The sequence below is a fragment of the Halichoeres trimaculatus genome, unplaced genomic scaffold (assembly GCF_033239565.1).
Source record: "Halichoeres trimaculatus isolate MK-OKI-2021-1 unplaced genomic scaffold, fHalTri1.1 fHalTri1_scaffold_4, whole genome shotgun sequence".
Taxonomy (NCBI): domain Eukaryota; kingdom Metazoa; phylum Chordata; class Actinopteri; order Labriformes; family Labridae; genus Halichoeres; species Halichoeres trimaculatus.
In genome coordinates, this window is record NW_027437182.1 from 2023240 (window position 1) to 2031729 (window position 8490).

The 8490-nt window shown below is 44.2% G+C and overlaps 1 protein-coding gene across 1 annotated transcript; it reads right to left on the minus strand.

Moving 5' to 3' along the window:
- Window positions 1–1688: 1688 nt before the first annotated feature.
- Window positions 1689–3320, minus strand: LOC141789583 (growth arrest and DNA damage-inducible protein GADD45 beta-like). The gene is made up of 4 exons (XM_074669064.1): window positions 3070–3320; window positions 2765–2866; window positions 2452–2671; window positions 1689–2340 (listed from the first exon to the last, which is right to left on the minus strand). The coding sequence occupies exons 1-4, from the start codon at window positions 3111–3113 to the stop codon at window positions 2227–2229; spliced, it is 480 nt and encodes a 159-aa protein (XP_074525165.1). The 5' UTR covers window positions 3114–3320; the 3' UTR covers window positions 1689–2226.
- Between the last annotated feature and the right edge of the window lie 5170 nt (window positions 3321–8490).

Consider the following 8490-nt stretch of genomic DNA (forward strand, 5'->3'; position numbering starts at 1 on the left):
GGGGGTGAGTCATGTCTTATCGTGTTGTTTCACAGCTCTGTTGATCCACTCTCACAGACCTCCTCTTCATCCTCTTTCCTCCTCTTCCTCCATCCCTCTGAGCTCTGCTGTCCCCACCAGCAGAGCTGAACGATAGCAGACGAGCTAACGGTCAGTTCACTGTAAGCACACTGGAGCTAGACGCTAAAACACACACACACACACACACACACACACGCAGTACCATGGAAACGAGTGGGCGTGAAGATCTCCGCCAACACACTCTCCATGTAACGTCTCCTTCAGACTCTCACAGACTCTGAAAACACTCGCCACATGAGCGCGTGTGAACAGACAAACCTCACTGGTTCATTCGGTTTGTTGGACTCTCTGATCCAGTCTTGGTGTGAAAACTAAAGACCTCCAACAGCCAGCATCCCTCAAAGAGGTCAGGGAACAAAGCTGGAGCCGCCTGAAACTGAAACCCAGACTGATCCAGATTCACTCAGAGCTTTATTCAGACTGGTTTCACACCTTAATCCAGTTTGAGGAGCTCCATGGATCATGTGACTGTTGGAGATACTTGTTTCAGGAAACGTGAGAAAGGGGGACCTGTGAGGGACCGAGGACAGACCCCTGTGGTACTCCAGTGTGAGTCTGATTATGAATGTGTCTGTAAGATTTCACCTGTTAGCAGCCTGTAGGATGTCGATGCTAGCTAGTGCTAGACCCGGTGTTTCCTGTGAGCTGAGAAGAAGGAGGTGAGGATGACGTGCTGGTTCTCAGGTGTGAGCTAAGAAGTGACGACATGGACCTGTCCTTCCATCCATTGTTATTGGGAACGTAAGATCTATCTCCAATAAGATGGACGAGCTAGCCATGCTAACCCAGCAACAGAGGGAATACCAGAGGGCAGAGTAGCATCATGCTATTTAGCATTTAGCAAAGAACAAAACCAAAAAAAGGTGACCGCATCTGCTGCAGCTCTACAACTTGAAAATTAAAAACTGAATCTGTCAGTTTTTCCTCTCTATGCACTTAATTGTTGTTTTCTGACATCAGAGGCCCCGCCCCCTTCCTCACAGTGTTGGCTTTGATTGGTCCACGCTGAGAGGCTAAGCTAAAATTAGCTCTCTGAAGCTGAGTGTAAAGATGAGTCTCTGTCCCGGTGAACTCTTTGAATCAGATTAGTGTTTCAGGTTATTTAAGGAGCCGTGCACCGACATGAGACCACATACACTGCAAAAAATGACATCCTATCAGGTGTTTTTGTCTTTATTTTTTACCTGTTACAGTAATTTAGACCTCAGTTTTAGTCTTGACTTGAAATAAGAAGTTTTTCTGGACGGGTCAGGTGGATGTGGCTCAGATTGAGTCTAAAAAGACATGTTCTACACTTGATCAGATTTCAGTTTTTTGCAGTGAGACACAAGTCACGGGTAGGAACCGTTTCCAGACCTTTAGTTCCTGCACAGACCACCACAGACCCTCAGACCCTCTCTTCACACACCGACAGGAACCATCCTGTGCTTTAACACCGTCTCTCTGACGTCCTCACGCTGTTTACTCCAGTTTCACTCAGATTTCATAATCAGCAGTTACTCAACTCACACCTTGATCTACCTGCTGTTACCCAATGATCTCACACACACACACACTCACACACACACACACAGCTGGATGAAACACTCTGGAATCAAACTCTTCTCGTTCAGTAGTTTATTGGTCACATGAATTTACAGCTGCTTCACTCATTTTTCACTCTGCGCCTTTAAATCATCACCTCTCACGTCATTACGTAATCCACAGCGTCATCAATAACAGGAAATCATCATGTCCCGTAACTTGTCCGTGTGCAGCAGCCACCTGTGCTCCAAGTGCTTCACCTGCAGCTGTCCACGTCACAAATATCTGTCCAGTTCAGTCACGTGACTTCCAGCTGCTGCTGCTCAGTCACGTGACAGTTCTCTCCCCCTCTGCAGGGACCTGAGTCCTCCTGCACAGTCCACCAAGCTTCACGGGAATCCTGGTCCGGTTTCAGAACCCGTCCGGCATCCTCAGCCTACCAGTATCTCACTAAACCCCCCATCAAGCAGGCTCGGGTCGGTTCGGCTCGGCTCGGTCCGGTCCATCCCTCAACTTAACGCCGTTAATCCACTCCAGCAGGAGGTCGGCTGTTTGGACTGTTTCCACTCCTTCTCACCGCTCCGCAGCGGTCTGACATGGTTCGGTTCGACCCGGTTCGGCTCAGCGGTCCTGCAGCTCCAGGCAGGGGACCCACTGGTTCCTGCAGCGGCTCTCTTCGCAGAAGCTGCTGATGTTCTGCAGGGCAGGGTTCTGCAGAGGCTGCACCGGAGGATTCTGCAGAAACAAGAAGGAGAACAGGTGAGACTCAGGTAGCCGTGACGTCACACGGTGAAACACATTCAACCTGCACGAAGTCGGAGGAGGAGCTGCAGGAGCCGGACGTACCGTGACCAGGATGCAGTGCAGGTCCCGCGGCTCGTTGCCGTTGCTGTCCTCGCCCTCCTCCAGCAGCTGGGCCAGCCGACCCACGCCGGACACGCGCAGGATGTTGATGTCGTTGTCGCAGCAGAAAGCCTGCAGCAGCGTGAAGTGGATCTGCAGCGCGATGTCGTCCACGTCCTCCTCATCAGCGGCGAGGACGCACAGCACCACGCTGTCCGGGTCTCTGCAGGGGGAAGAGGAGGAGAAACCGGGTCAGCATCAGAACCGGGACGCGGAGCGGAGCGTGCAGTGATGAGGTAAAGAAGATCAGACTTACACATTCATGAGCTTGGCGGACTCGTAGACTCCCACAGTGAGGCAGTCCTGCCTCTGAGCCGCGACCAGCAACTCCTCCAGAGCCTGACTCACCGTCTCCATCCTGCACACACACACACACACACACACACAGGGCGGTTAGGAACGTGACTGAAACCCGCTGAGCTCACACTAACACTGCGACCCTGCACGGAAATGTGTCTAAACCTGAGCAGGTTTTACTATCTGCTCCGGAACCTGGTCTAAGAGTGAGACTGACACTGGTGCTGCTGCGCGCCGGTGCGTCATTACGCATCGTGAACTTACTTTTTCTCGGTGCTGTTCGATCCCACGACCTCCTCCAGAGTCATGTTGAAGTCAGTAAAATAATCCACAAACTCCAGGATAGGAAGAAATATCCACAGCGCGAGGAGGCTGCTGTCCCGTTAAGATCCCGGACTAAAGTCCAAAGAAGAAGTAATCCAGATCGGTACAAAGATCCGTCAGAGTCCGCTCAGAGAGGCTCAGGCTGAGCTGTGAGTCCGTGATGAGAGGAAGAAAGATCTGCTGCTCCGAGCCGAAACCCGCCCTGCTTTATACCCGCTCCGCTAAGGGGGCGTTGCCCCGCCCAGCTGAACGGCTCCTGATTGGTCCGCAGTTGTGCAAGGCTCCCCCGTACTCTGCGCCCATTGGCTGCGCGCTCAGCAGACGCTGGAGATCCCACGTGGGTGGTTTCGGAGAATCCCCCCTCCCTGTCTCTTTCCTCTCTCGGTTTGTTTACCGGGACTCTCTTTCTCTCGCTCTGTGCAGGAATTTCCAGATCCTCCACCCTGATCCTTTTCCAGCTCACGGAATCTGCTCCTGCAGAACCCGAGCCGGACCCCGAAAACACGCAGAGTCCACAGACCAGAGCAGGGACTCTCTGGACTGATGTGTTTTGAGATGAGCTCTGGTTGTTGCACAAACACCTGAAGGAGGCCCGAGCAGCTGATCAGCTCCTCGTGCTCCGTGCACGCGGGGCCGCGGCCTGCTGCGGGTTGTGAAACATCAGGGTTAAAAATAAGAGTCACGAGAGCTCCAGATGACAGCTCGGAGGGCCTCAGTGCGCAGCCGCAGAACTCAGACATGATGCATTTTTAATTAAAGTGTGTGATTGAACATCCATGCAGCAGGTTTCACACCTGCTCCCGGTCTCTGTATGACCCCCCTGTAGTGTCAGGTTCTGCAGGGCTGGTCTGCAGGCTGAACCAGGTCTCAGACGCCCCCTAGTGGCCCCGCAGTGAAGCTGCAGAAGTGAAACCAGCAGAACATGTCAGAACACGCCGGGACTTGAAACCGGTTCCGGGAAAAGGATTACATGCTGAGGGGGAGTCCCTGACGGTCCAAGGGAGGAGGTTTCAGGGAGCAGATGAAGGAGCTGGGGGTGTCTGAGCAGTTTCATGGGGTTGCAGCAGGATTTACAGGTTTTAGGGCTCCTGAGAAACTCTGTGATTTGACCTCAGACTGTAACACAAACAGCTCTGTGTCACTGAATCATAAAAATATGAGATTTTAATCTCTGCGAAAACAAAACCATGATCCCTGCAGCCTCCAAAGTTTGATTTGACAAATTAAAAAAATAATAATCAAGAGAATCAGCTCTGCTTAAAATGATGAATACACCAGGATCAGAAAAGTGTTTAAATGATTTGAATCTAAATGAGGAGCTAAGAAAGAGTTTGGTTTGCTGCAGGTTGACTCCTCTGGTCCTGTGCTGCCCCCTGCTGGTGTGAGCCAGGTCCTACAGGAGGCTCTCAGAGCTATTTTCACGTCCAGACAAGAATCATGTCAGTGATTAAAATCCTTCCACAGTTATTTAATATTATTTTTTAAGATTTCTCTGAGTCTGCCTTAAAAACAAAGATATGTGTTTAAATGATGTTTAACTTAACATTTATTAACAGACTCAAAAACACCAAATATTTTATTTTTTTCAGGGAAATTGGAAAATAACACTGATACAGTAGTTTTTAAGTTGTTTTTAAAGTTAAGTTACGTAAGTGTGTCGTGTTTAGATGCACAATTACTCTATTGTCCTGCAAAATAATGAGACTTGGAGGGATGGTTTTGTCCTCTTATGACTCCAAAGAGCAGTTCATTAAAAAACCTGACACTGAAAAAAAAATGAAGCTAATTTTTTTTTTTTTTTTTTAGTAAACTTTTGGATATTCAAGCTTGAAAGAAAAAATAACTTATATTATTTATTTATCTATTTATTTGATTATTTTTAAAATTTATTTTCTTTTTTAAAATGTTTTTTATTATTTTTAAAATTTTATTTTATTAATTTTTTAAATCTTTTTTTTCTATTTTTTTTTTCACTCAAGGTCATCTACTCAAAGTATTATGTGTAAAGTGTAATTAAATTGCCACTTAAAGGGTTAAAATATTCTAAATAATTCATTATTATGTATAATTATTTTGTGTTGAAATTGATTGAACAATTTGAAAAAAAAAAATAGATAAAAAACTAATCTATTCTGTTTTTAAAGCAGATTTTTGTCAAAGTCAGTTTTGCTTAAATGTCCTCAAAGGGTCGTAAATTTGCCCTCACAGTGTTTAGACCTGTAAGAGTTAAAAACCATCACGTCTTGAGACGGTTTGGTCACATGACTCCTTCCTGCGTCACCCACTGCGTCGTTGAGCTGAAGTGAAACCTGCTCAGAGATGTTAGAGATTCTCTAATGAGACTCGTTAGCAGCCAATCACAGCTGTCCTTAATGAGACGTAATGATTGGCTGTAAACTGATCACATGACCTGTGATCAGATCAGTCAGTGATACTTTGGTATTAACCTCTCTGACCTGTGAAACTGACGATCACATGACGTCTCTGAGAGCGTCGACGGTTTCATCAGCGAGCGGAGCGTCCTCACTTTTCACTCACGCCATCAGAACGTCTCTAGGTCGTCTGCGTCACGTGGAAATCTTTAAAAGCTGAGTTTCAGAAACTTTTTAAGAGTTAAAAGACTCGGATAATTTAAGGAGAGCTGAGAAATGTTCTCGAATGACTCTTTATGCTCTAAAGTCAGGAAGAAAAGACTTAAAAATGTTTCTGAGAGCATTTAAAATTAAATGCTTTAACTCTCAGTCACATGACAAACAAGTCGACAAAAAGACAACAAGAAGACTTTTAAGACACAGAGCTGAAGTTTAAGCAAGTTTGACAAGTTCAGAAAAACCTTGGTCCCTGGTCTCTGCACTTAAAAAAAGTTAAAAGGTTTTAAGGTTTGTGTTAAAATCACTGTAAAGAGTTACAAATAGTTTTTATTAGATCCAGTAGAATGACATTAAGGGTCAGATATCAAAAATGTTTCAAAATAACACTTAAGAAACTTTTTATGAATCAGGAGAGTTTAAAAGAGTTGTAGAGATAAAAGTTTTTGAGACTTTAAAAGTAAATGTTTACGTCAATGCACAACAGGTACGACAGGTTTATGAGTTTAAGTTTTAAAGCATCAAGTTTACGTCACTGTGAGAAAGGTAAAATCAAAAGTCAAAATGAGCTTTAATTAAAATGACTTAAGTGTTTTTACATGTTTTTAAGCTGGGATTCAAAAGAAGAGACAAAAGGGTCTGATCAAATCCTAAAAGTGGTTTGTTCAGTTATTTTAAATGACTTTAAAGGTTTAAGTAAAAAAAGATCTTGTTTTCTTTTTTTAAATTTTTCATTTGTGTAATTCTTTTTAGTCATTGTAAAAATATTTTATGTCTTTAGTTACTAACAAAATTTAGAATTTCTTACGTTTTGTTTTTGCTTTCCTTGACTCGTTTGTTTTAACATCTGATGAAAATTCATCTTTGAGCTGACCAACACCTTAACCCAAATGTTAAATCATAAATGTAAAATGAGTTAGGAGCTTTTAACGGGGTTAAAATTCCTGTTTAAGTAAAGCTTTCAGAGTGAACTCGAAACAGTTTCAGCTGTGTGAAACTCGTCAGAGTCAGCTGACCGTTTCATCGACGAGTGATCGACACATCGTCAGATCTGATCTGAGAGACGTTCGCCACAGAAAGCTTTTACTGTCATTTATTCTTTTAAGTGACTTTAAAGAGTTTATCATTACAGCATTAAACTAAAGCTGAGAGCGTTTTAAATGTGATGTGAAGAGGGAAGATTTTAAAGTACGAGTTAAAAGAGTTTAACTGATGGATGTTTTGTTCTTAGTGAATGAATCAAAATAAAACGCTGAACTTTTTAGGTTTGAAGGTCTGAAAGATCCAGACTTCAGGAAAAGTTTTTATTTCTAGAGTTTAAAACAGGAACTTAAAGAATTTGATCCACACCAAAGTTTTTTTCAAGTTTAAAAACTTTTAACTTCTCACTTTGTGTTGTTGTGAGATCAGAATCCACAAACTGACTCATTAAGCTCTGAGCTTTCAATACACACACTGATTGGCTAGTGTGTGTGTGTGTGTGTGTGTGTGTGTGTGTGAGGCCTCCTGCTGGCTAACACTCGTCCTCAGTCTGCAGTCGTTCCTCTCACACGTCCTTGAATCGCTGAGTTTCCCTCACGCTAACGGAGGACACACTCGTTGGCTCTGCGTGAACTCTGAATCCGCTCCTGACTCGTTGGCTTGGCGTCAGAGTTCATTAAACCTCAGCGGGGACTAACTAAGTGCTCTATTTAAGTACAAATGAGATAAATTCAGACTCTGAGTCGGTCTGCTGATCCTGAAACCCCCTGACCCCCTTCATTCACTTCATTCTTTACAGTTAAGAGTTGAAAGAGTGACACTTTTCAGGAACAAATAAATGTTTTTTCCAACTGAAGTATTCAGAGTTTTCCAGTTGCCAGGATGTGATTGTTGACAAAAACCCTAAGTTCTTCCTCCAGGACAGAAACTGGATTCAGAACTGCTCAAGCCTGTAATCTGGATTACAGGATGATCCAGATCAGTTAACCCACTCTTTATCTACCTGGGCTCAGGTAATCCAGTTTACTCTTATTCAGGTTATTTCAGAGGAAACTTGATCCAGAGACAGATCTCTGGAGATTTCCAGACTCTCTATATGTGACTACAAGCTTTGTCCACAGGAGGGCGCCAGACTCCACAGAGACTGAAAGACCATCTCAGCTGCTTCACAGTGAATGTTTTATGTTTCAGATTGATTGTGTGATAAAATATTATAGAATAGAATAGAATAGAATAGAATAGAATAGAACTTTATTGTCATTGTAACAAGTAATAAAAGTGTCAACAACAACAACAAAAAAACAGTCAGAGACGACAGCTTATCCATCATTCTCCAGTCTGGGTCCAGGACTAAGCTGGACTTCTTCACCAGTCTGTTCAGCTTTTCTCTGTGGCGTTGGTGTCTGGTGTTAGCTCCGTTAGCCATGTCTGTGAATAGCATGATGCTACTTTGCCTTCTGGTATTCCCTCTGTTGCTGGGTTAGCACAGCTAGCTCATCCATCTTAGTGGAGATAGATCTTGTCTCTTTTTCGTCATCTTTGTATTTGGAGTGGATCATTACTTTGTATGGTTCATTGTTGGTCATGGACACCAAACTTTTTGTGTCTTCAGTGATATTTTTACTACTTTTTCTCCTGTGTTTGTCTGGAGATCCTACATGTAACCATGGCTGCATTGTTTACATGTGAAATCAGCTGTTAGCAGCCTCTAGCATGTCAATGCTAACTGGTGCAAGGCCAGATGTTTCCCACAAGGTGAGGAGAAGGAGGTGAGGACAACGTGCTGGTTCTC